The sequence below is a fragment of the Drosophila pseudoobscura genome, chromosome 3, assembly GCF_009870125.1.
Source record: "Drosophila pseudoobscura strain MV-25-SWS-2005 chromosome 3, UCI_Dpse_MV25, whole genome shotgun sequence".
Taxonomy (NCBI): domain Eukaryota; kingdom Metazoa; phylum Arthropoda; class Insecta; order Diptera; family Drosophilidae; genus Drosophila; species Drosophila pseudoobscura.
This window is the reverse complement of record NC_046680.1, coordinates 22,758,436-22,781,824: the sequence shown is the minus strand read 5'-3', so window position 1 is coordinate 22,781,824 and position 23,389 is coordinate 22,758,436. Positions and strand designations below refer to the sequence as shown.

The 23,389-nt window shown below is 47.2% G+C and overlaps 6 protein-coding genes and 1 long non-coding RNA gene across 16 annotated transcripts; 2 read left to right on the top strand and 5 right to left on the bottom strand.

Annotated features, from left to right (window-relative positions):
* Nucleotides 1-143: 143 nt before the first annotated feature.
* On the bottom strand, nt 144-749 carry LOC4805681 (accessory gland protein Acp53Ea-like). Its single transcript, XM_001362003.4, has 2 exons — nt 624-749; nt 144-551 (listed from the first exon to the last, which is right to left on the bottom strand). The coding sequence occupies exons 1-2, from the start codon at nt 663-665 to the stop codon at nt 231-233; spliced, it is 363 nt and encodes a 120-aa protein (XP_001362040.2). The 5' UTR covers nt 666-749; the 3' UTR covers nt 144-230.
* A 97-nt stretch (nt 750-846) lies between these two features.
* On the bottom strand, nt 847-2,544 carry LOC6899095 (uncharacterized). 3 transcript variants are annotated; one of them, XR_004468748.1, is made up of 4 exons: nt 2,441-2,544; nt 1,886-2,380; nt 1,306-1,834; nt 847-1,235 (listed from the first exon to the last, which is right to left on the bottom strand). XR_004468748.1 is itself a non-coding variant. In XM_033378155.1 (3 exons), the coding sequence occupies exons 2-3, from the start codon at nt 1,345-1,347 to the stop codon at nt 888-890; spliced, it is 390 nt and encodes a 129-aa protein (XP_033234046.1). In that variant the 5' UTR covers nt 1,348-1,834; nt 1,886-2,458; the 3' UTR covers nt 847-887. The 3 variants fall into 3 exon arrangements, 2 of the variants coding, with proteins under 2 accessions (XP_033234046.1, XP_033234045.1); XM_033378155.1 differs by having other exon boundaries at nt 1,886-2,458; XM_033378154.1 differs by lacking the exons at nt 847-1,235; nt 1,306-1,834 and having other exon boundaries at nt 1,855-2,380.
* A 744-nt stretch (nt 2,545-3,288) lies between these two features.
* LOC6899094 (Accessory gland protein 53C14c) lies at nt 3,289-3,831 on the bottom strand. The gene is made up of 2 exons (XM_002138975.3): nt 3,681-3,831; nt 3,289-3,624 (listed from the first exon to the last, which is right to left on the bottom strand). Exons 1-2 carry the CDS (start codon nt 3,762-3,764, stop codon nt 3,301-3,303), a joined length of 408 nt encoding a protein of 135 aa, XP_002139011.3. The 5' UTR covers nt 3,765-3,831; the 3' UTR covers nt 3,289-3,300.
* A 148-nt stretch (nt 3,832-3,979) lies between these two features.
* Nucleotides 3,980-5,939, top strand: LOC117183488 (uncharacterized). The gene is made up of 2 exons (XR_004468575.1): nt 3,980-4,265; nt 4,331-5,939. It is a non-coding gene; the product is annotated as an uncharacterized lncRNA (long non-coding RNA).
* unc-104 (kinesin family member unc-104) lies at nt 4,817-23,371 on the bottom strand. 8 transcript variants are annotated; one of them, XM_015185305.2, is made up of 28 exons: nt 22,975-23,371; nt 15,826-15,977; nt 15,684-15,766; nt 15,386-15,625; nt 15,132-15,316; nt 14,810-15,065; nt 14,709-14,711; nt 14,485-14,648; nt 14,282-14,421; nt 13,996-14,037; nt 13,062-13,181; nt 12,211-12,990; nt 11,981-12,147; nt 11,724-11,914; nt 11,052-11,294; nt 10,313-10,722; nt 10,065-10,245; nt 9,907-9,997; nt 9,547-9,843; nt 9,104-9,466; nt 8,859-9,048; nt 8,357-8,749; nt 8,184-8,298; nt 7,335-7,361; nt 7,049-7,238; nt 6,856-6,992; nt 6,693-6,794; nt 4,817-6,635 (listed from the first exon to the last, which is right to left on the bottom strand). In XM_015185305.2, the coding sequence occupies exons 2-28, from the start codon at nt 15,923-15,925 to the stop codon at nt 6,539-6,541; spliced, it is 5,307 nt and encodes a 1,768-aa protein (XP_015040791.1). In that variant the 5' UTR covers nt 15,926-15,977; nt 22,975-23,371; the 3' UTR covers nt 4,817-6,538. The 8 variants fall into 8 exon arrangements, with proteins under 8 accessions (XP_015040791.1, XP_015040786.1, XP_015040795.1 ...); XM_015185300.2 differs by lacking the exon at nt 22,975-23,371 and adding an exon at nt 16,724-16,954; XM_015185309.2 differs by lacking the exons at nt 11,052-11,294; nt 14,709-14,711; nt 22,975-23,371 and adding an exon at nt 16,724-16,856 and having other exon boundaries at nt 10,065-10,242.
* On the top strand, nt 7,461-8,131 carry LOC4805678 (uncharacterized). Its single transcript, XM_003736920.3, has one exon. The coding sequence runs from the start codon at nt 7,480-7,482 to the stop codon at nt 7,900-7,902; it is 423 nt and encodes a 140-aa protein (XP_003736968.2). The 5' UTR covers nt 7,461-7,479; the 3' UTR covers nt 7,903-8,131.
* Nucleotides 16,809-18,427, bottom strand: LOC26533344 (uncharacterized). The gene is made up of 2 exons (XM_015185310.2): nt 17,905-18,427; nt 16,809-16,976 (listed from the first exon to the last, which is right to left on the bottom strand). The coding sequence occupies exon 1, from the start codon at nt 18,191-18,193 to the stop codon at nt 17,963-17,965; it is 231 nt and encodes a 76-aa protein (XP_015040796.2). The 5' UTR covers nt 18,194-18,427; the 3' UTR covers nt 16,809-16,976; nt 17,905-17,962.
* Nucleotides 23,372-23,389: the final 18 nt, after the last annotated feature.

The window sequence follows — 23,389 nt, the reverse complement described above, 5'->3', positions numbered from 1 at the left end:
ATAGTAATGTTCAAATGTTTTACGTTTAGGAACCAAGGATTTTCTTATAAAAACGACAGATATTCGAATCATAATATATATGATTTCTAGGATCCGCATGTTGTTGGTCTGCCATATCCCTAAATTAAATCAGAAACATGTTGTCAGTTTTGGCATGCTTCAATTAGAACAGACGGCAGGCTCTCGAATGCTCTGCATTTTATTTCAATATTGAAAAACGTATTGAATATTTAGGAGTCCAAGCAGTGCATGCTATCAATCCTCTCAACGTATGGCTCGAGGGTGTTGACAACTCCCTTGAGGGGGTCAAGCAGACAGCTCTGTTTGTCGTAAACAGATAGCTTCAGGAACTTGTAGATGTTTTTGAGAAGTCTGAGTTGACTAAATTCGGGGTCGCGGAGAGGCTCGAAGTCGATGCACTGATATAATACACGCATCGCGGGGATGGTGCGTCGCAGTATTTGCGCCGAAGCTCTGGCGCCAATATGGGTGCACTCCAGCCATTTTTCCCAGTCTATGGACCCTGACTCCTCCCCGGCCTCAGACAAGACCTAATATAGATGGGGGATTGCTCAGAGATTAGAGAGAAAGATCCACTGATGGACTTCCCGTGCTCTACTTACAACCAACGCGCTCAGCAATAGCGCGGCTTTAAGCAGATTCATTTTCGGGCTTTCTCTGTCTTGATGCTTTCGGCTAAACGGCTCCAGACCCAACGTTGCAGCCAGCCACAGATCGTGCCCTATTTATAGGCCACAGGATAATTCAATTTGCAGTGCTCGCTGCCTTCTGTAAAAATAAATTTCACGCCTCCAATGAGTCACGTTTACGGCGATTTAGATTTGCTTTTTTCCTTTTAAAATGCAACGTTTTTTATTCTGAATTTCTCAACATAGAGGTGGCTTCACAAACAAATAGGAACATTGCAAGGAGTTCATCTTCTCCAAGTAAGGACCCACGACGCTCGATAGCGTCATGTAGGCATTCATCAGGCAGGGAAGACGCTCGCCCATCAACATTTTATGGACGAACTGGTAGATGATCACCAGAAGCTGCACCCTATTCACTCTGGCAGTGCTGATCTTGGGCAAATAGCCCACGCACTGCAGCAGATCTTTCATCATGGGCATGATCTGGATGGCGAGGCTAGCCGTCAGCTCCAGGCCCGCTTCAACGCAATTCCCTACCTTGATCAGGTTGATCTTCTGCCCTGCGGTTGGTCTGAACTGAAACAGCTAAGAGACGATCCGTCTCTGCTAAATCACATACATATAACAGTATGAATCCCGTAGTCACAACACTTACAAGCAGACAGCCGAGGAGCAGTGAAACCTTCACTCTTTGCATGCCGAGGGTAGTATGAGAGAACTGTGCGGCATTGTCATGGTTTGAGCTGCTTTTATATGAACCTAAGTACTTTTTATATGCTTCACAGTTTCACCAATGTACACGTAACTCGTTGCGAGATACAGGCTGCTCTTTCATTTGTTGTTTATAAATCTTTGGGTATACAGGACGGCGCCACACCCAGGTACATGCATCTATAGTTCTTCAGTCGCACGAAATGCTGTCCCAAGATTTTTTTTATCGAGGTGGCCAAATCGAGAAGGCACGAGGGATTCTGGACGAGCTCTCCCAGAAACCTGGAGGCCACATCCTTGAATGTTCTGGTATCGAGTGCTGCCAAATTTTCCGAAGTCTTGAAGCTGATGCACTCGAACATAGTCTTCACAATGGGCATAGCCTTGCTGGTGAGGTCTGAAGTTGCCTCGAGGAAGATCTGGGAGCAGACGCCAATCTGCTTGAGGCTGTACGACTGGGTATTCGCTAATATCTACAAAAGGAGTCGAGGACTTAAACAGCTCACTATAGAAGTATTTATTACCCAGAAACAGCTCAGGATTAATGCGGGTTTTAAGCACTGCATGCTGGAAATTCATTTAAAGAACTGTCTTACTTTTTTTTAACTCTACGGAGTATATAAGACATGCATGAAAACTCATTTTATATGCTGCCATAACAGTCCGCTTCAGCCCGCTAAGGGCAGGCAGCTTTGCGGAACACCAATGTAACTGCACTGATAGCTGGAATACCTGCTCCAATGGGGCTCTAGAATCTGGGCCACCGCATCGGTCATGTTCCACAGGCAGTCGGTGGCCATGGCCACGTGTTGCAGGAAGCTGAATCCCGTTATCATGAGCATCGGTACGTCCATGCTCTCCAGATCAACGCTGTTCGTGAAGTTGGTACACTTTACCAGGTCTTTGATGAGGGGCATGCCACGGTTCGCAATGGTGGAGGCTGCTTCCAGGAAAATCCTCCAGCATATGTCTATTACGCCAAGGTTGTACTCCTGACCCCACAGAAAGGGTACCATAAGCTACCGACACAAAGTGTATCCATCAATCCGAGTATCTGTGGATAGTATGGCTTCTCTCACCAACAGACAGCCAATGAGCAGAATGTTCTTCATGCTTGCAATTACCCAAGGCACTGTTCTAAAGCGAATGTTGTTTTCTTCACTTATAAAGCTGACTACCCCAATCGATTTCATACGGTTGTTCATTTCATACGCTTTTTTATAGATTTTACGTTATAGATATAACGATGGACGACCCTTCAAGGGTCCCTGTCATATGACAAAACGAGGGGGAACGTTGTGAGTTGCTGCGGACGGCGCAACTCTACATTTATACCCGATACTTAGTCAGTATGGCTCTCATCCGGCAGACGCCGCTAATATTGAACGACACGACAAAGAGTGCGTGCGAGAGAGACAGAATCTCTCGTCTGAGCGTGACGTCGGGAGCTGCGTAGCCACTGCAAATTGATTTGTTCCTTTTGGCTATAAAAATTATCTGATCTGATCCAGATTCAGCAAGCTGATAGATATGATCATTATCTATGATTCTGCGTTTTTAGTTTTCTCGAATTTGGAATATTGGAATAACACAGATTTTCGCCCTTTGTGGGGGCGGAAGTGGGCGGGGCAGTTTTGAAATATACTTGTAGCAGTGACATACCACAGAAGTCCGGATATAAAACGTCGTGGCTCTAGCTTTTATAGTCTTTGAGCACTAGGCGCTGATAGGGACGGACAGACGGACGGACGGACAGACAGACAGGGCTCAATCGACTCGGCTGTTGATGCTGATCAAGAATATATATACTTTATGGGGTCGGAAACGATTCCTTCTGGACGTTACACACATCCATTTTCACCACAAATCTAATATAACCCAATACTCATTTTGAGTATCGGGTATAAAAAAGCTATGCACAAAAACCTAAAAAACAATCCTAGTCAGTGAGGCACTTTAATGTAGAGAACGTTGTGGCAAACGGAGCGAGCAGATCTCTTGTTTCCTGGATGGTGTTCAACAGGCACTTCTGGTTGCCGACGATCTTCTGGATGAACTGATAGGCCAGCATCAGCACCGCCGTAGGATCCAGATCCTTTGTCTTCATGGGCTCAAATTTAGCGCATTTCGCCAGGGATTTGATGGTGGGCACAATCTTCAGACCCACGACTGAGGCTACCTCGACACACAAGTCAAAGCACTTGGCCATCTTATCGATATCCAGTCCTTCAGCAGACACGGTTTTAGTAACGGATCCCAGCAGCTGTAATTTCACATATTTTGAGTTGAAATTCGAAATATTTAGCCTTTATTTTTTACGATCACTGAGCAGGCGAGGCAAATGGCCTGGATGGACTTCATTCTTGTGGTAGTCCTGGTTAACTGAGCAATGCGTTCTACCATTGCCCACAATATATAGAGATTGAGATCAGGGACAGGTCTAAGCGAACAGGCAGTGCCCTGCAATAATACAGAAATAAATAATTCATTCGAACAGATTGAAGATGAATCATCTATAAGCTTTGTTCGGCTTCGAGAAGTGTAATCGCGTAGGAGAGCGTGTCCATATATAAACCAATTGTTTTAGTTAATTCTTAACAATTCGATTTGGATTATATAGAAGACATTATGCAATGCTCAGGAAATGCACATCTTACTGGAATTCCTTTTGGCTTCGGGATATCTTTAAACCCGAGATTAATGCTAAGAGTAAGCCTTTCTCAGATCTCAAATCCCATTCCCTGCACCTCCAATAAGCAAACTGGATGAATACAATGTTTCCTTGACAACTTGCATTATGCATGGTTGCATAAGACTTTCTGAAACTGTAGAAAGTCTACCACGATGGCGTTCTATATAGAATGCCTCGTGAACTGGCCTAGTCGATCAGGAAGTACATACCATGTAAATAAATACAGAAATATGTGTGTCAGACTCGATTCGGCTTGTATAACTGTAATCCCCTACAGGTCAAGCATATAGTAGAGGCCTCGCAGTACGATAACCAGTTGATAATTTACAGATTTTATTTAAAGCCGTTTTATTTTATATTTCTTTAATAGTGATACGCCCTGGCATATATCGATTGGTTTGATTATACATACATAGCATAGGTTTGTTTTCTGGTTTTACTTCCGGTTTCTGACTATCATCAACTACCGATCCGGTCCGATCCGATCCGATTCCAAGTTGGCCGACACTTTGCCTGAGCATACCCTTAGCATTTGCTCTGCTTAGGTTACGCTTTGATCTGTTAACTTTCATTCGTTAAGGTGGCCGGCATTCATCTCATCTCCTGTCGCGTCTTTCTCCAAATATGTATATCCGATGTACATATAGAGGGGTATATATTTAGATAGATTTTGAAATGTATTTTATGTACTATATATATGCATATATAAGTGGAGCTGTGGCTCGCCAACTCGCATAGCCAGTAGATCGCTTGTGGACCTTTGTGTGTTGCATTGTGTGCCTTTTAATTTGTGGGGCCAAAATATTGTTGGATATTACATAGATATCGTATCGTAACGTATATATGCTCGTACAATGGTTATTGTAATTACAATTCTCTAATATGTTACAATTCGAAATTAATTCAATAGGTTAACAAATGTTACATTTTGCTACAATAAACACAAACTCAAGTTCAAACTCGGCTTCATTTCCAATTCCCAATCGAATACTTGATTGATCCAATCTCCAGCTTAACGAAGGCTTAACGCTCTGTGTCCGAAGGACACAAAGGAAAGCGCTTCCATCGACAACATAGGGAGCTTCCGTACTTGTGATCCGGGCACAAGAGAAGCTCCTATTGTCTGCCATATTAAATATCATCCATTAACCTGACCTAAGCTCGTGCTCTAAACCGAAAGCAGAATACAGAATGCAGAATGCAAGTGACATTTCTTGTATAGCGTGTGAAAAGCAAAAAGTTTCAGTTTCAGTTTGAGTTTCTTACTGGGAAATGTACAGGTGGCCGTGGCGTACTACTCGTAATTTTATATTTAAATTATGTTTTATCAAAACTACAATTGGTTTTGTTCCATAATTTGTTGCTTGAAGCTTTGCAGGTGGTTCCGAGTGGGAGCATAGAGAAGCGACAAAACTGCTTTGTGGTTGTGTGATTGTGTCTTTTTTTTTTTGGGGAAAAGCCTTAAAGCGGTCAACACTTGAAAAATGTTATATGGCAACTTTTACAGATATATATATATATATAGCAGGGCCATTCAAGTGATTCATAACTCCTGTGTAAAATAGCTTCATATATATGAATATATCTTTCTATATCTGTGTATATATAGATCTAACAAGTAGTCGTTATGTTAATCGAGATTTCGCAATTCTGCTGAGCTTTTGCCTCGCTTATGCACGCCTATATCCTATATACTGTACGGTCTTTCGCTAACACACACATATTTTTTTGGTATAATATTTATCTGCGGCATTCGATTGCCTTGACTTTTCTTTTTGCTTCGTTTCCTTTAAAGTTTAAACAATACGCGATACAATTATATGCTTGAAAATTTGTGTATACACAGCAAATATATAGGTTTTATACAATAAATCTTTATATATACCTACTATATATATGTATATATAGATGTGTGTCTGTATGTGTGTGTGTTTCTCCATTAAAATGCATTGTAAGCACTGCGCAATAGTCACATAATTGAATCGAAATAATCATATATGTAGTACTCTAACCGATCAACATAATATCACGTGAAAACCGAAATAAATTAACAAATATTTATACAATCGAAACGAACTAAAGCTATGTACAAAAATCTCCAGAAAACACGAAACTCAATCGGATGTGTAAGGGTTTCCAGAAGTAGGGCTATCAGCCTTCGTACGGGATGGGATGGGAGCGTTCTACTGCCTTCTAGTACCTTCGGCCGGAGCCAACTAATTACAAAATACAATAATCCGTCGGTTTGCTGCTTTCTCTACTTAATAATTACGTACGCTTTGCATTTGGTTTGCTCTTTGCTTTTGCTTTTGCTCTACAATCTCTACATAAATCTCCTGCTATCCCGATGGAATCCTTTCAGCTTTTAATCGGTGGACAGCTGCTGCCGCCGCCGCCCGATCAATCGGCTGGCCAAGCTCAAGCGCTGTAGCCAGCCATAGCCTGCGTCTCAGTAAACCAAAACGGACTCCATCGTGATCGTATCTCATTTGTTCGCACTGTTCGCGTTCGCGGCACTGCTAGCCTGGATCTGGGAAGCCGTCTGGCTGGCCGGCTCCAAGGTGCGTCGCGCCAGGCGGGATCTGTTCGAGAGATGATAACATTAGAAATGGTTCTTTATTGGGTAACATGGAGCTTACTTGATCTGACCAGCCAGAAGAGGATTGATGGCATAGAGCCAGTCGTGCACTTCCTTGTCGCCGAGTGTCTGCAGCAGATAACCCCGATGCTTAGTCACCACACTGTAAAGAGTGTTCAGTTTAGATCAAAAGTCTCCCTACTCAAATACAGATCATAGCCCACCTGAATGTGTTGGGTATCTTGACCATGGCTGCCTGATCCTCGCTGCACTCCACTTGGGCCGTGGCCAAGTTGAGGACAGCCCGCTCAACGGGGTCCTTCTCCGAGCGATAGATAAACACATAAGGACGACGCACAGTCTGTAATGGAAAGCATTTAGAAGAGACGCATATAGACGCATATACCATTGACTTACCACCCAGCGTTTCTTCCAGCCCGAGCCGCCATGTTCCAGGACATTCAGCAGGCCCTTGCGGGCCACCACAGGGCTGACGCGAATCTCCTCCAGCTCCGGCACGTACAGCCGCAGCGGGAGAGCCGGTTGTGTGGCCGGGGCAGGGGCCTCCCAGCCATTCGGAGCATCGGCCCTATCCGGCGAGCATAGCCTGCGGGAAAGAGGTGGAGCAAATGTGAGCCAAAGGTCGCACTGGGGGGTGGAGAGGATTAGGGGGTTGGGTTCTCTGGATAGAACGGAAAATTACCTGCGTCGAATTACAAATTTGTTGTCTCTAATTTGTGTAAAAGAAAACCAAAGGAAAACAAACAGATGTAAAGATTGGAGGATTGTTTTTGAGTCTCGAGTCATTGAGAAAATAAATTGTGTTTTTTTGTTAGTTTTGCGCTGGAATGAATCGGATGGTTGGGCGATTATATGGAACAACAGCTTTTCGACAGATTGGGTTTCAGTTAGTCACGAAACGCCGAATGATTCGGTTGAGTCTGTTTCTGCTGCTGCCAGCTCTCGTTGTGGTCATGGAAATGAGCGATGTGTTGGTTCATGACGCAATCCCGGACCCGGATCGCGACAAATACATATGGAACCCGTTCCCGGGCTTCTGTGGCCCCAATGCCACCATGGTACGCTGTGGCGGCGTCTGCCCCGAGACCTGCCTTTTCAAATCGCTGTCGTGCCCCACACACTGCGGAGTGCCCTGCCAATGCAAGCCTGGATATGTCTTCGAGGTGTCTCTGCTTCTGTGCATTTTACGTAGTGACTGTTCCCCGCACAACAAGCAGCAAAAAGTAGCCTCTCATCGGGTTTTTCAATAGAAAGGAGACACTAAATAGGTGTCATAAGATCTAGATAGTGACTAACAAAGTCCCGGACTAGGAAAGTATAGTTCATAGACTCTGGGAAGTAAGTGATTCCCAATAAAGAGATGCACAGAGTGTTTCTGTGAGGAGGTGGGTGGATGATCGAAGATGGGTGGATGCTAGTTTATGGTGTGTTGTGCCAATTTTGTATGTTCTAATAAACCAAGAAAGCCAGATGGATGCAGTAGAAGCTCTCTAACTAAGATGAGTGGAGGGATTGTTTGGCGACTACTCACTCCATGGAGTTGCTGGAGATGCAGCTGACGGTCATGTCGGCGCAGCCCTCATCGCTGGGCGAGACATCCGATTGGGTCTGCGTGTCATTAGCCTCGTTCTTGGCATAGCGTCCAGCTGGAAAGGGCCAATCATTAGCCAAGGGATGATGGAAAGCCATAGAAGACCGACTCACCTTGCACAAGCTTCAAGCACTTGAGCATGAGATCCTGCTCCCGTTGGTTGTACTCGCGCTCTGGCATGATTTGCTGCGGATCTTTGACCGGCGTCTGTGGCGATTGAGGAATGACCATGTGCACGGGGGAGGTGGCCGCACGGGCAGCCAGATTGCAGACATCCTTCTCCGTTTTGGTGGTCGGATTCGGGTTGGTGTCCATGCCCAGGCGCTCGCGCAACAGCAGCAGGTGCCGCATTCGTCCCACCTCCTCGAGGCGCGTCAGCTTCTCCAGCTCCCACTGATGATCAAATATGAGCGAGTCGCCGCGAGGCCGCCAGCCGTGCAGATTCTCCTCCCCACGCACATATGTGGAGCTGGTGTCCAGCACGCGACGCTGACGACGCTGCACACCTGTGTGGATGGGAGGATTGGGCGTGTCAGAGAGAAATCTGTGTGGCAGCTGGCTGGCAAGAGCTGGCTAGCGGGATACGACGAGTACAACTACAATGAGAATTGCTACCTGGACTACCTGCTTCGGATGCTCTACGCAGCGACAGCTCGTAGACGCCGGATAGTCGGTTGGCCTCCGGATTGCGGTACTGGCCCGAGAACAGGTGCTTCAAGGAGCGGGGACCGGTGCGAGCGTCGCGCCCATAGATTACCATGCTCAGATCCTTCGTGACGATGGCCGGGCGGGCGCAGTTCTCCAGCTGAAAGAAGGACGCATAAAGCATGACGTATGAGAAGTGTCGCGCTCCGACTGACCTCCAAGTAAGCGCTCAGTGTGATGTAGATGGTCTCGCCGCCCTGTGAGACGCGATTGAGCAGCGCCGAGTTGTGGAGACTTGAGTCCCAGGCGGCCTCGAAGCGGTAGAAGGAGCGATCGTCACCGGGCACGTCCAGCACTTCGCCGGGGAACAGACCCAGCGACAGCACGCACGCATCCTCATCCTGTTCGTCCGAGGACTCCGGAGTGTTGCGTATGCGTCCTACCACCAGCTCGTTGATGTCCTTCCACTTGACCTCAGGTGTGGGCTCGTGCACAATGGTGATGCGAATGCGTCGCTGGATGCCTTGATGCAGCAGGAACAGCCCGCGGCAAGGAAGATCATCGCTGTGCTCCACGACCTGCGTGCGGCGAATTAGTGGGGGGATTAGTAGCTAGTATGACCTCTGGTCTGGTCTGCTCTGGTTGTTCCTCCACTCACCGAAGGCACATACTCTCCGTTGGGTGCCAGCTCGCAAATCTCGAACCACACCAGCACATCGTGCTTGGCCAGCACCGTGGATGAGGGCGGACAGGGCAGGGGTCCAAACTTGGGGCTGCGCACCGGCTGACTGATGGGTATGCTCGGGGGCAGCATTCGCCTAGGCGGTGGCCGCGACACGAAGTCCTGCTTGGCATCCTTGTGCAGGGGATGCGTCTGGTAGTGGCCAAAGATCTTGAACATGATCGGTTGGGTCTTCAAGTACTCGATGAAGGACTTGGTCACAGGCACAGTTATCTACGAAAAGCAACTCCAACTAAGAAAAAGCTCTGATATAGGGAAATCATGGATTTGGCTTACATTCTGAACATGGTAGAAGCCCAGAGGGGCGCCCGATGCCGAGTTCTTGACCGGCTCGGTGGAGAAAGCTTCCTCATGGCGATGCAAGAAGCTGCGGGGTAAGGGGATACAAAGATTCTATTAAAGCAATATCAAAAGGAGATGATCTTTGTACCCACTTGAACTGGCAGAAGATGTCTGCGTACTCGGCCCCAATTCCAGTGGCCTGGAGTACCGTCACGCGGAAGGTGAACTCCTTTCCCACCTGCAGATGCTCGCCCGGCTCTTCGGCGTTCTCGGGGCAGTCCGAGGCAGAGTTCGAGTCAATGCCGCGTCCCGAGTCCACATCCTCGAGCTCTGCTAAAGGGAAGGGATGGATTTTTAGGCTTAAATAAGGGCGTAGCCTCTTGTAGAGATAGAGACTTACCCTCCAGCTTGCTGTCGTGTCCTCCATTATCGATGTACCGCTGCACGTCGTCCTTCTCGTTAAGGGCTCGATACTTGGGCTTGGCATCGTCCTCGTTGAAGACCAAGCGGGCCGACTGCTTGACCCCATTGTTGAAGTCGATCGACTCCTCATCCAGCACCGGCTGCACGGCGATCCTAAGGTAGCCTCGCACATCCCCACGCTCGTTGACAATGGCCACCTTGTGGACCAGCGGCACGGGATACAGCAGGTTGCTCAGATAGATGAACGAGCGTCCGACCATGCGGAACCAGGGAAAGCGGTCGTAGAACGGATCGCCCCCGGTGAGACTCTCCACGTTGTAGTCCGGCGAGGTGGGACTCATCTCCGCCTCGTTGTGGTACATCTCGCGCATCAGCTCCAGGCGTTGTCTGCAAAAGGCAGAAACGAATCCCCAAAATGAGAACTACTCTCGGGATGGCAAGGACATACGAGTATCAAGCTAACACTTGCATTGGAAAAGGGGGGGTGCAGATAGAGAGAGAATTAGGCGATTCGCCAAGCAATATGGAAAGCCATGCAGTGGCACTTACACAGGCATAAATCTACAACTAAGGATGCGACAATTGCTACAAACTGTACAGAAAACATTTAAGAAAGCTATAGACGGACGGGCAATCCCGATACTCAAAGAGATTACCATTTCGAGTACCGGGTGCAAACAGAAAAAAAAGCAGAAAAACAGATGCTCCAAGCAAACCTAGAAGGTATCAGATTGGCCAATGTCAGACGTGCTGGTGAGGCTCTCTCGCTGGCTCTTTTCACGGCTTCGGGAGGCTGTGGATTGGGCTCCACTTGCAGCAGCAGCTGAGTCTGGCCGTGGCCTTGGCAGTGGCCGTCTGGTTGTGGTCCGCTATAGGCCTCGATTCGGGACGTATCGAATAGCATGGATGATGGCGGGCTCTCGACATTGTATATCTGTCGCATCAGTTCGAGGCGATATCTTGGATAAGGTCAAAATGATCCAGGATTTTTGGTTGGGATTTAAAATGGTTTCGGGTTCGTTTTGGATTGGGTTTCGGGTTGGTTTGTAAGAGAACCGAAAAAGTACAAATCAACATTTTTTCAAGGCCTGGGGGCTTGTTATTTTGAGATGACGATGAGGGTTGAGGCGTAAATGGTGGCGGTGATCTTCGCGAGACAATCGTTTGTAAGAAATCATTTGAAAATGTTCTAGAGCACTTTGACAGAAACTTCGAATCCATGAACTACAACCACCATGCACGTACCAGAAATGAAACCAAACCAAACGGAACGTAAAGGTAAACCAACAAATCAAAAGCCAGCTTCAACTTCGAACGAAAGTGCAGAGAAAAAATGAGTGTGAGGAGGAGCAGGAGTGGCAGTGGCTCCTTTGAAGGGACCGGCTTACCGGAGCTTCTCCAGCGACCAGTAGTGGGTGGCTCCGTTTTTGGTGTCCGTGACTTCTACGGCCACCAGGGTCTTGGACACGGGCGGGGCTCCGAACTCGTCCTCCTGCTGCAGCGGTGCCACACTCGAGGCCAGCTCGGGTGGCAGGGGGGAGTACAGGGTGTCGGTCAAGAGGGTGAACTGGAATTGCACCTGAAACAACAAAGAGCAAAGACATTCAAGATAACATTAATCTCTAAAGACAGGTGGGGTACGAACCTTCTTCTTTAGCTCAACGGAAATGGCATTGGCCTCCTTGAGGAATATGGCATTGCCCCAGAGGTCATCGCGCAGCGAGGTGAACTGATGGTAGCGCCACTTGCGGAAGGCCCAGGCCGCCAGCCCAGCCTCGCGGGCAGTCCAGCAGGACTCGTACATGGGATTGTCTATCGATAGAACCGGGATAAAACCTGAAGTTTAGCCACATAATATACGTGTGGTTCACTCACTGTAGACGTCCTCCTCTTGGTGGAAATCCTCTGGAGAGTAGCTGCTGTACATGGACATGGTCATGGACTGCTCCTCGACCTGCTTCTGCAGAGCATCGATGCGGGCCTCGTAGGTCTTGCGTTGCTCCTCAAACTGCTGGTCGGCCTGCATCTTCTCGCGCTTGTACTGCTCCTCGAGATTGTCTAGCCGCTTCTTCATCTCGGCCTTCAGGTCGATGCCCTGCTTCTCGAGCAGCTCGCACTGGGCAAAGTTCCAGTCGACCTGCGGGGCGTCGGCCTTCTCCACCTCGTTCTCGGCCTCGTTTTCGGTGATCTTCTCGCGCAGCTCGCGTGCCTGCTCCGGATTGGTGAAGCGGAAAACGTGATTCTTTCCCAGGATGACACGCGAGCCGGTCTTCAGCACCTCCGGTTCAACCAGCTGGCGTCCGTTCACAAAGATGATAGCATCCTTGTGGGGCAGCAGGGTCACGGTGCTGTTGCGGTTCTCGAAGGTGCAGTGCTCCTTGAGGATGTGCGACCCCGACAGCTGGATGTCCTGCGGCACATTGGCCTCGTGGGTGCCCAGGCGGGTTAGCCCATCCTTGATGTAGTACAGCAGACACTCGGACAGATTGGGGTCCTCGTTCAAGTTCACCAGATGCGGCGTCTTCTTGGGAGAGAACACACCCACGGTGATGCCATCCTCCTTGACGGCCACCCCCATCTCGGCAAAGACCGCCTCGCGCTGCAGGCGTATCTCCTCGGTGCGCTTCAGCTTCTCCTCCCAGGTTTCATTGAGTTCTGCAGAAGATGGCAGAGGATTGGAGTGATCAGACCTGCCGTCCTGTGGAATCGATTGGATGACTACTCACCTGCGATGAGCTTCTCGCTGGCCTGCAGCTGATCCACGGCCATTTCCGTGGTGGAGCCATTGCGATTACGAGACTTCGAGGGCGACTTGATTCCCGTCGTCGACTTGTTCAGCTCATCCTCTGCAAAAATTGGAACGGTAATTAGCTGGGAGGAACCTCTGACTCAGACTTAAGAACGCCACAAGCGCAGTGATAAGCGTGCTATGATAACATTAGAGCGATTTCTTCTCATTTAGAAATCGGCACCAAAATATGGCATAAATATAGAAACAGATACATTGGATAAATATTGAAGTTAGATACGGGAAAAAAGCAATTGCCGATTGGGGGAGGATGGCCTAACACTCTGGCATGTCCACGTCTAGCCCTAAAGGACTGCCAGGACTGCAAGGAGTCTGGGCCTGTCACTCTTCTGTTTTCAGGGCAACACAAAGGAAAAGTCCATATAAAATATGATGGCGAGGAGTCCCCTCCCGACCAGCCGAGGAACCTTGCGGAGCTCTGGCCTGGACAGGAGACTCTGCCGCTCAGCAGCTGGTTATTCGTGTGTGTGTGTGTGTGTGTTTGTGTAGAATAAGGCAACTTAAGGAGGACTTGTTGGTGATTATCGTATGGGATATATGTATATGTCCTGAAGCGATTTGTTTAGAAGCTTTAGATACGATACAGCAGCACATTACAGACGTAGTACACATACACATGTTTTTACGATATCTGGCCATGCACAGTGCGTTTCGACACTGTAGGGTACTTTTTGTTGACACTTTCTTAGCTTATATTCCTTAGCTATTCTTTGGTTGTCCTTAGGCTCGGAAACGCACTGTACATATCCATTTGGATACTTTGGATAACATTTTGCATGTGAAGCCGTTTGGCTTTTGCTTTTTGTTTTTTGTTGGTTTTTTAGCGCTGAGAGATTGTAGGCTCTACTTACTATTCGAATCGCGCTTCTCGCACACCACCTTGCCATCGGGTCCTAAACGAAATAGGTTGGGTTGTTGTTTGGTTTCTAAGTTGGTTTTAGAAGGGTTTAACGACTACGGCTAACTTAGGATTGGATAGCGTTTCTTTGTACATATTCTTGTTGCAAGTGTGGCAAGTATGTAGTAATTTCGGGTTACATGAGAATGTCTGTATATTGTGTGGGTGTGTGTGTTAGGGGCTTATGTTTAGGCCTAGTCGAAGGTATTCTAAGTTAAGGATCTGCTGGGAATGCTTACCTTCCTGCACTTCGATGCCTTCGGCCTTCAGGAGATCGCGCAGCTTCTGTATCTCCTCCTTAAGTTCGCGGATAAGCTTCGCATTGGCATCCTCGTTGACCACAGCCTTGCACACGATCTGCTTGGCCCGATCCGCATACCTATGGGTTTCATTATTGACATCATCACGGGGCTCTACTTATGTGGGGATTGGGATTGCTTACCGCAGTGTGCTTAAGGTTTCGTCATAGTTTATGTCCGCCGGTGAGATGGCCGCTATCATGGCCGTCTTCGAGTTTCCTCCCAGATTCTCGCGCAGCAACCAAGTCAGGGCCGAGTCGCGGTAGGGTATAAAGTCGGCCTTCTTGTTGTGTTTCTTCTTGGATGCCTGCAACGGGATTCAGGTATCAAATGGGGGCTTGGGATCTACCAAATCTGGATGACTTACAGACTGGGAAGCCACAAGGCAGCGATTAATGGAGAGAGCAAGGAATAAAGCATTCGTTTTTGTCAGGAATATATACTAGATCTTAGATCCTAGAAACTTACGACTTCCGCCAGAGCGGAGATGACTTTTCCCAGGGTGGTCAGGGATTTGTTGATGTTGGCTCCCTCCTTCAAGCGGGTGCCCTTCGCACCAGTCGAATCGGCTCGCTCGGAGCCGGCCAGATCCACCAGGCTGATCTTGGAGACCTTCTCGGTGGTCAGGTCGGTCATCGTGTCGTGGCGACGCTGTGTAAAGAAGATGGTGAATACGGCATGGGAGCGAGAGCTCGTCTCGTTCATGTTGGTGGCGGCCACAGTTCTAAAGATCGGTAAAGAGAGGGTATATAGGGGGAAATCACAGCAGAACTCATCCACAGATACATACCGTGCCTTGTTGCCCTCATCGATGAGGTCGTGTATGTCCTGGTAGTCGGTGACTGCCAGCTTGGACAGGTCCTCGACATAAGGACCCAGCAATGGATGCTCGCGCACCCGCAAATTACCCTTGTTCTTGGGATTCAGCAGATCCCGCACCCGCTCGCAATAGATCTCCATGTAAGAGACCTCAACCTAAGATTTCGATTGTTGTATTACTGCTATACTATCCTATGGACACTTCTCGATGGATTCTCGACTTACTGAATACTTGAGCTCATCGGTTTCGGTATCGTGTATGCGAGTGAAGAGATCCTGGCAAATCATGGGAATGATGCCCTCCTGCTGCTCCTCCTGCCTGCCCATCATGGTGTAGGACTTGCCGGCACCGGTCTGGCCGTAGGCAAAGATGCACACGTTGTAGCCATCGAAGGAGTGCTGCAGCATCTCCTCGCCAATGTCCTTGTAGACCATCGTTTGTGTGGAGAAGTCCGAATCGCGTGGCTGCAAATGGAAACGAGGGAGGATTATATATGGCTCTCCTGTCCGGACATCGACTTACATCATGGGACCAATAGGAGTAATCAAAGTTGAAGCGCTTCACCGCCTCACTAGTGTTGGGCGGCACCTTCGGATTGGTTATGGCTGCAAAAGAATCACAAGGATGAGAGTCTCTGGTGATGTGTCTGTTGTGTGGGTCTTACCCGTGGTGGCCCCGGTCATCTCGATGATGCATTTCGACTCCCTGCCTATTTCGCGCGAGTTGAAGGGGCGCACTCGCACCGCCACCTTAACCGACGACATCTTTGGCTCTGTGTCTCGCTGGAGTGTCTCGTGTCCTGGTTTCTGCGGTTAACTGGAGTGAAAGGGTACGAAATACGATATTATAAACCACATACAAGTCCCAGGAGGGCCCAAGCCCCGACCTCGCCCCCGTATGTGGAGTGCTAGTGTTTTATAATTGCCTCAACTGTGTGTAGTGGATAGTAGTACGAGTATTTTCTGTGGCCGAAGCTTCAGTTATGAGTCATTTCCAGGGCAAGTCGCCAGGGAAATTCGAATTGGAGGCGGTACTCGTGTGACTGTGGGTTTCTGGGTGGGCGTAGAAGTTCTTTGGGGGTGTGGAAGGGATTTCAAGCACCAAGGAAAAAAACAAGGGGAAGACCGTAACCATAATAAAGAATACAATTTTTAGTCCGGGATATCGTTATATAAAGTTTTCTATGCTTTCTATATGTATCTTTCTTTCGTATTCTTCAATTCCAAGAGATGGCAGCCTTCCTTCAAGTTATTCGTACTTTTATTGAACTTTGAATTCTTGTAAATAGTTTTACCGCCCCCTTGGACTTGTAGTTTCTCTAACACACACACACTCGAAGAATGGGGGGTGGAGAACATTCCACAATATGTACTTCTGCCACACGCTCTTCTCTTCCAGTAAAACGACGAGTGTCGGCCACTCGAATGAGTCATCCAAGCAACAAAAAAAAAACACACAGGCAAAAGCAAACTCAAAAGCAAAAAAGCAAAGAACAGAAAAGGCAATCACACCCCTCATGTTTTATATAGGAATTTTCAATAGGAATCTTTAGTTCCATTTACCTTTAAGCAACAGCCAATTAGTTTCTGGCTTACTGAAGAAAGATCTCCCTTGAGTTGCACATATTACAATAATGTATTCTCTTCACTTTTGTATTTCTCGTAAATGTTTATCAATGGAATGTTTTTATATTTTTTATATTTTTATTAATGATTTTTGGCTCACACAAAGTAGCGCAATGTATTTTTTAACAACTGTTTTATTTGTTGTTTCTCGTCGAACAATGAAATTTTTATACTTGTGCACAGTCGAGTCCTGAAATATGGAGACAGTCTGGTTGAGACCTAAGCTTTGGGGGCACTTCCAATGATTCTCGCATGGTTCTCTAGTGCGCAACTCTCTCTCTCTCTCATTCTCCGTCTCAGTTTCTCTCTTGTTGTTTACCTGAGCAAAATACTTTTGTTTATGTGTGTTTTGATGGATCTGTCACAGCAAACATGCAACAGTCTGCAGCAGGATTGAGGAAAAAGTCTCCAGAGAAGCCCCTGCGCAGACGCCTCAAGCAGTGCAAGAAATTGGAGAGTGTTAGGCAGAGATAGAGGCAAAGAGAGGGAGAGAGGAACATGCTTAATACTTGTGTAATGTTTGAGTATAATATTTTCCATGATATGCAGACTGAGGGAAATCATAGACAATATAAAACGTGGCTAGAGGAAAAGAAAAAACTTGGTAGATGATATTTAATGATAACTATCCCCTGAATCCATTTCCACACAAGCGAAATGGTCCTTCAACTTGAACTTGTTTCGTGCTCATGGAAGGTTCCACCCGGAGACAAGGAAACAGCCAAGGCAAACGACAAAAAGAATCCTTCGCTTTTATTGGAGTGGTTTTTTTTATGGTTTCCCGGGGGGGCAAGTCAAGGCAAGGCATTTCCATGGACACACAGCATATCCTTCGCTCAGCTCGTCTTGACCTTTATTAATAAATTTTCAAGTTGCCTTCGCCGCGGACACAGAGCGGACAAATCTCTACACTCTCCATCCATCCATCCATCCACCCACGGACTCTACACAGAAGCGAGACTAAGCACATCATTCTGGAGGCCACTGTAGCCAATGGTTAAGATGCAAAAAAAAAGAGAAAACTATATCGAAATTATGTAAAAAATTAAACTGATGAAAAATGTCTTGAGATTTTCGAATCGATGAAATTTTGCAAAGATATTTTTTGAAGCATTTACCAATTGATTTTTCCCTTTTTTTTTGGTCTGCCCTAAGACTTATTTATTATTCAAAAACTCAAAAGAATTTCTGTTTCAGGAACATTTGTGGCTGTTCCAGATAGTCCTCTTGTTGTTGTTGTGGTAGTTGTTGTTGTTGTTGTTGTAGTGGTTGTTCTTGTGTGTAATTAAATACGAGGATAAAGCTGTCCAACATGGATCGCTTTGAGGTCGTGGCAAATATGATGGACAGCACCAGAATTGTAGTTAGCAATAGGGCGAAAAACAATAAGTAACCAAAAGCGCACATTCGCGTAGCTTTCTTATTTTTCCCTTCTTTACTCAGTTATAGATTGGTATATATATTCGATGGATATATATTAGGTATATATATGTACATTCGTATATGTGTATACATATATACGAGAGAGGGGGGGTCTGGCTTTCTGTATAACAGAGAAAATTTTGCACTTCGTTTGGGTCTTTGGGTTATTATTTGGATATTTCTTTTGTTTGATAATTTGATGGTGGAATTTCTTTACTTGGCTGCGGTTTGAGCTTTCTCTTGGGGGTATTTTTCGAAGCGTATCTCACTGGGGAAAGGAAAACTTTCTGCCTTTTCTTTTTATTTTCTGCACAAAATCGATGGACAGGCCAGAACTGTGACACGCGCACGAGTCACACGAATCAAATCGAGACCAGAACGAACTGCACCCTTTGAGGGTAGACGACACAGTGAATCCGAGTCGGGTCGAGAGCTGACTGCTGCCAGGACTACTGCTGCTGCTTCTGCTTCGACCAGCCCGCTATCCGGGCGCATGCGTCCTGAGCAGGCACGACGCCGAGCAGTAGCTGGGGGCAAGATGTACTCGTACTCTTACTATATGGGTATGCCAATAATTTGATAAATTTTATAAAGGGACAGTGGGCCCGTCATCGTTTAGCATAAAGAATTTCATTAATAAAGCAGGTGCGCACTCTGCTTCTTCCCACCACTGTCACACACACCGCCGGCCGCCACTGTTTGTTTGATCTTATTATGAGCCATTCCGCTGTCGCTGCTGCTACTGCCACAGCCCCTTGCCACTGAAACTGCTGGCAGAGTGGCTTCTGCCTGATGACGTAAAATGAATTGTGAATTGTGTATGTGGATGTGTGGTGCTTTTCTCGCTTTTCCCACTTTTCCTATTGATTTCCCACCGCCTGGCGTCGTCTCCTGTCGAGTGGTTGCCTGACGCACAGCACAGAACAGCACAGAACGAGCGCTGGCTCTGTTTCTGACTTTTTTATGTTGCTGGTAGTTTCATTTGTGTGCTTCTCCACCTCCACCTCCGCCCGTAATTGCATTGACATTGAAATCTGACGCTGACGCTGTCGCTGTCGCTGACAGGGGAGTAGCGCTATGGAGAGCCATGGAGGGGAAGGAGATTTCCAGGACAATCTTATACTGGTGGCGGCTATATGTATGTCCTGTGAAAGTCTTTTGAATAAGTATGTCCATTTAAAGAGTGCGCCCTACCAAGTTAAAGAACTCTAGGGAATTGTTAATGAGAAAAAGTCATAGAATTCGATAGGATAGGAATTCTTTATTAATAGTGTTTTATAGTCATAACTCAATTGAGTCTTGGCTTTAAAGTCAAAAACCATTGGAAACGCATAAACTCTAACTTTTTCACCATTTATTTAACTTATCCTAATATCAAAGAGGTTCCTTGTTCAATTTTTCGTATTTTTCTGTACTTACCAAGAGCATGACTGATAAAATGCTACCGGCCTATAAAGATTCCAGTCTACACAGGTAATCTGTCAAGGTAATCCTATCAGATAGTTATAGTATCTATGAGTCTTAAGACTACTGCTACGAGTGCATAGGTCTCTACTAGGTCCATGTGGTCGATATGTATATATAAACTGTTTCGGATTGGGACTGTTTCTGGCTAACAATTGGCTACCACAGGCCTTCGGCTCAAGGCAATCTTGGAGCAGTTCCGGGTGCCGATCGCAAATGAGCAAAAGCATACGACTTGAGTTTACATACGTATGTATGTATGTACTTATTCCGGCTTTACTCATCATCAATACGATCATCGTCGAGCCGAAGCCACCGACACCCGAAACACCAAAAACGAAAACTAGCAGCAATAAACTAAGCGAAGGAGGCCACAAGAGAGGGAGAGTTTGAGTGGTTTAAAATCAGGAGCGATCGTGTGTGCTCGCAGAGAGAGTTTATTCGGGTGATTTTCCTGCATGCACGTTCTTGCAGATACATCTATAATGTAGAGTTCGCTTTATTTTAGGCAACAGTGCGTGTGAAAAGCCAGTGGTTGGCTGGATGTGAAATAAGAGGAGCTCTGACCCTCCCACCCACAGACCGAAGGGAACCCAAATAATATCGAGCGTGTGTGGGACGCAGGGGCAGAGTCGAGGAGTGGTGGAGTGAAGGCGGGTCGTTGACGTTGAACGCGTTGTTTTGTTGGCTGCGCAATTTCCAATTTTCCTCGACGCTGCTTTAAGGACTTTCCGCTGTCAAATGTCATTGACAGTTCACGAGCAGCAGAGAGCAGAGAAAAACCATTTCAATTTCCATTTTGCGAGCTACTGCTGCATCATCCTCGAATCGAAGCAGAAGTTCAGCGACAGTCTGGGCAGAATCTGGCGACCAATTAAAATATCACACTCCATGGAGTGGAGATTTAAAACTGAAAGCTGAAAGATGAGTCATTCTTGAATGTGGGGAGTGCTTGCATTGCAGTCAACTTTTTAAAATGGAAGGAATGAGTACTCTTCAAATGACAGCAGACACGTGGGGTCTCCTGCTCCGACAATTTAGCAGTGGGCGGTCTGGGTTGGAGGAGGAGCCTCCATTAGGTCTAGGACATAAATGAAATGCGATTTTGTTAGTTAAATTATTGCCAAGAAGGCAAGCGTCAGGCAGTAAAAGCAGAGCGAGGAGTAGGGGCAGGAGCCAAAAAGAAGGAGCCAGAACGAAAGCAAAGCCTGCCCCACGCAAAAAGGCACAGACACACACACATACTCTCTGTCTCTCTCTCTTTCCCTCTCCCTCTGTCCCAGCGGATGACTCATTCGGGCAAATGTTCGTGCCAAGCTTTTCTCTGTGTGCGTGAGTGTGTGTGGCACAACAGTCGCGTCCCAGCCGCAGTGGGCACCTACATACATACAAAGAGCAGAATGCAAGGAACAGGAAGGAAGAAACACCCCAGCCAAATGGTGAATCATCTTTCAGGAGGCAAATATTCTGCCATGCCCACTCTCTGCCCTACTCACCATTTTCATTCGATTTCCTTTGGTTTTTCTCATAATTTCAAGGTTGGTTTACTGTTGTTTTTGCTTCAGGAATGCCCCTCCCCCTCCTCCACCACTTCGGGCCAGAGAATGTTGTAACTTTCGGTGCCGCATAGTCGCTCTATTAGCAAGCATTTTCCATTTGTAGCTCTTTTTGCGGCATACTTATAGGAAACATGGAATAGCAGCAGGACCTCGCCTGACCACACGTGATGTAGTAGACCGCAATGGCAGAGGGCCACGCCCCATTCCCAGGCCACTACAGCTGCAACTCCAATGGGGAGCACTTAAAAGTGCAGCCACCAGCAAAACATAAATCATTTTGGGAAACCGCAAGTCCCCTCTTTGGCTAACACAATTAATAATACAGGACGAAAAATTGCCCCAGCTCGGCCCGGGAAGCCATTTTTCCGAGCAGGTGATAGCACTCTTGGAGAAAACTCTTGGTTCACCTCTTTATAACGGTTTTAATGTCGCGCGCGCTCACCGAAAATTTATGTTTATTGCATAGCCCCCAAACCAACCCCCAACCCCACGCCCATCCTTGTACTCCTTTTGGTCGACGCCTGGGGAGCGGTCCACTCTTTCTGTTTTTTTTCGGAATAAGTATTTTCCCTTATTTATTCATGATACTTTGGAAGCCGTTTATGTTGCGGTTGGAGTGTAGAGAGTAGAGTCCTCTCTAAGCTGCGGTCCTTAATCTGGCTGCTACCCAGGGGAAAGGACTATCCTGAGGATAGTAAGACTGAAAGCCCGGACGGACCTCCTCTTCCGGCTATCATCTTTTTCAATGAAAGCAAACAATAAGCGTACTTCACACTTAATCTAGCAATCAGAGTGGGCCAGTGTGGTCCGCCTGGAGCTGGTGAGGGGCAGGGCCAGGCATAATCATTCTCATCATAATCAGGGCGTAGCTTTTCCACCAATAAAGCGATGCGCAAAAGGAAAAAACCATACGTCCGCCCACACACACATGTCACACGACTTTGGAGGAGTACGAGTCAGCGTAAGCATCCAGCCCAACCAGAGCCATTGTTCTGCTCAAGTCAAGGCTCATGCAATGACTTTTTGCGTCGCATTAAGGTGAAGGTTGAGTGGCGGCTGTCTGTGCTCTCCTCTCCCCCACAAAGGTCAAAGGTTTCCCAGCGGCAGAAGCACCACTACTTGAGGACTCTGGGGAACTAAGCAAATATTTGAAGACTCTAACACGAACGCATCAACCCCAGCCCTTGGATACAGTTTGTCCATGTCCATAGACTGTGTTGTTAACTCAATTTCCAACTCCGATTCCGATTCCTGACGTCAATCGTTGTCGGTCAAATTTGCACTACGATAAGGCAGCCGCACTCGTATCAAAGTATTCATGGGGGACGGAAGGGGGGCCATGCGCCTGGCGGCAGGCAACATAAATGTGTGTCCCGTTCCGTTCCGCCCTGATGACTGGCTGCACCATATGCTCGCTGGGGCCAAGGAAATTGGCAAATAACAGAAAAGAGGTTTATTTTTAGCCCACGTGGAGGAGTGTGGGGCGGCAGCAGCAGCAGCAGCTGCCCGGACGCCCACGCCGGATGCGAGGACCAACAGCTGCTGGACCGCAACAGGAGGACGTCGAGCAGTGGGAGTGGCAGGTGGCAAGTCCACCCTGCGGGACATGCGTGCGCAGTTCTCGAGAAGGAAAGCAATTGGCCTATTGATTTTTCCCAGAAATACCCGAATACAACACGGGATGTGGATTTTTACCACAAAATGTTTTTATCATAAATCGAATTAGTTTTTGGAGTTACTTACATTCAAACGGAGACTCCTTTGGCGACTCTTCCTATGGCGCCTGGAATGTGGGAAACACTTTCTTTTGATTTCTGCTTGCCTATTTAATCACAATCACAATTAATGGCTGCTTAATTGCACTCAATTTGAACGATTTTCTTAGGTTTAATTGGGATTCAGCACCAAAACACGTAGAATTTCGTTCCTTAGTTTTTGATTTAAATTCTATTTTGATTGAATTTGAGGTCGGCGATGGCCATTACGAGAACACGCAACAAACGACTCTGCCAGCGGTTGGTGGCCATTTGTTGGGGCATTTACCAGCCAAGGAAAACGGGTGAGAAGTGAATTTTCCGCCCCAATATTTTGTTTTGTTTGTTGGGTTGCTGCAGCGGGGTAACAGCTGATATCGCGCTTAGAGATGACACCCTGAATA

Bases quoted from the DNA above. Each gene is read 5' to 3' on its own strand.
- unc-104 (XM_015185305.2), bottom strand. From the start codon at position 15,925: ATGTCGTCGGTTAAGGTGGCGGTGCGAGTGCGCCCCTTCAACTCGCGC. The intron at 13,182-13,995 runs GTAAGTAGAGCC...CAATTTTTGCAG, and splicing joins CGAGAAGCGCGATTCGAATA to AGGATGAGCTGAACAAGTCG. The intron at 7,239-7,334 runs GTAATTTTCCGT...TCTTTCCCGCAG, and splicing joins AAATTTGTAATTCGACGCAG to GCTATGCTCGCCGGATAGGG.
- LOC6899095 (XM_033378155.1), bottom strand. From the start codon at position 1,347: ATGCAAAGAGTGAAGGTTTCACTGCTCCTCGGCTGTCTGCTT. The intron at 1,236-1,305 runs GTAAGTGTTGTG...ATCGTCTCTTAG, and splicing joins TGCTCCTCGGCTGTCTGCTT to CTGTTTCAGTTCAGACCAAC.
- LOC6899094 (XM_002138975.3), bottom strand. From the start codon at position 3,764: ATGGTAGAACGCATTGCTCAGTTAACCAGGACTACCACAAGAATGAAG. The intron at 3,625-3,680 runs GTAAAAAATAAA...GTGAAATTACAG, and splicing joins GCCTCGCCTGCTCAGTGATC to CTGCTGGGATCCGTTACTAA.
- LOC26533344 (XM_015185310.2), bottom strand. From the start codon at position 18,193: ATGTGCGCTTTTGGTTACTTATTGTTTTTCGCCCTATTGCTAACTACA.
- LOC4805681 (XM_001362003.4), bottom strand. From the start codon at position 665: ATGAATCTGCTTAAAGCCGCGCTATTGCTGAGCGCGTTGGTT. The intron at 552-623 runs GTAAGTAGAGCA...CATCTATATTAG, and splicing joins TATTGCTGAGCGCGTTGGTT to GTCTTGTCTGAGGCCGGGGA.
- LOC4805678 (XM_003736920.3), top strand. From the start codon at position 7,480: ATGAATCGGATGGTTGGGCGATTATATGGAACAACAGCTTTTCGACAG.